Below are 1,188 nucleotides of genomic sequence, written 5' to 3'. Positions count from 1 at the left end.
AGGGGATGGAAAAAACCTTTCAACCTGCTGGCTAAATGATTTTTATATATTCTACCCACCTGTTATATCTGTCCAATATTTTTTATTTTAATTTGGTATTCACGATCTTTATGTAAAATATTCTAAAGGTTGCCCTTTGGCGCCGACTGTTTCATGGTCGTTAGTGAAATTGCTTTAACTAGACCAGCGAGTTGCCACCGAAGTGCTAATTGCACTGGATTCGGGCCTTAAAAGCCTCTTTGGCCAAGACAAACAAGTGGAAAGCGCAAGCCGCCGCCAGAAGAAAGTGAGTGAGAATCAGGTGTGAAAAGCCATGGCTCAGTTCTCAAGTAATTCTCGAACCGAACGGAAGCAAAATGAGATTGGATATCGTTAAAGTGTTCTTTGGTTTCTTGTGCCTCAGTTGGTTGCACTTTTGCTCCGGCGAGGGTCACCTGAAACGTTTGAGCAGATCACTTATATTTCCACCCACGAGTCCCACGCGTGTTCAGTTCATCGGTGGCATTGGTATTCCCGTGGAGAATCTGCACTTCGAATCGGTTACCTCGGGTTATGTGCTCAAGGCGGAGTACTTTCTGCCCACCAACTCCACGGAGATAACGAGGGTGTACCTCAAGCCCCAGGCAATTACAGGGAGGGATAAGGAATCGCCGTATGGATCTCTATACCGCTGGATTATCTACCGGGGAATCGAGATGGTCATCGAGAATATGGGTTTGCCCGGAAGAAGTTGTCTTCTCAGATTGATCTGTGAACATGCTGCTCTACCGCTGAACCACGAAAGTGGTTTGCTGGGTGAAATAATGGACATAGTTCTCACGCCCTCCAGTTCGGTGGATAAACTGGGACAGGATTCGGATCGAGAGTACCAAACATCAGAGCACTTTGGCAGAAAAGGAGGCGACTGCCAGGCGAAGTATGCCACTAGGTGCAAGAAGTCGCCCTTCGAACTGATTAGCCTTCTCCTGGATGTCAACGAATAAAAAACGAGTTTATCTGCATAACAAAGAGCTTTTTTTCAAATTGAATCCATTTTTATTTGGTTTACTGGCAGTGCCACAATCACGTACTGCCACAATTAGGGTGTGACAATTACAAAGTCGATAAACATTTTAATTAGTTTTGCGCTCTCCGACTGCGTGATCTGCCTGGCAATCAGTATCAATTGTAATTAAGGACATGCTGCCA

General features: G+C 45.3%; 1 protein-coding gene across 1 annotated transcript; it reads left to right on the top strand.

Moving 5' to 3' along the window:
- Positions 1 to 341: 341 nt before the first annotated feature.
- LOC108102010 lies at positions 342 to 988 on the top strand. The gene has a single exon (XM_017206608.1). It carries the CDS (start codon positions 357 to 359, stop codon positions 981 to 983), a length of 627 nt encoding a protein of 208 aa, XP_017062097.1. The 5' UTR covers positions 342 to 356; the 3' UTR covers positions 984 to 988.
- The last annotated feature ends 200 nt before the right edge of the window (positions 989 to 1,188 follow it).

This window comes from Drosophila ficusphila, unplaced genomic scaffold, assembly GCF_018152265.1.
Source record: "Drosophila ficusphila isolate 14025-0441.05 unplaced genomic scaffold, ASM1815226v1 contig_791, whole genome shotgun sequence".
In the NCBI taxonomy this organism is placed as follows: Eukaryota; Metazoa; Arthropoda; class Insecta; order Diptera; family Drosophilidae; genus Drosophila; species Drosophila ficusphila.
The sequence above is the reverse complement of the archived record's forward strand: the minus strand, read 5'-3'. Positions and strand labels throughout refer to the sequence as shown.

Bases quoted from the DNA above. Each gene is read 5' to 3' on its own strand.
- LOC108102010 (XM_017206608.1), top strand. From the start codon at position 357: ATGAGATTGGATATCGTTAAAGTGTTCTTTGGTTTCTTGTGCCTCAGT.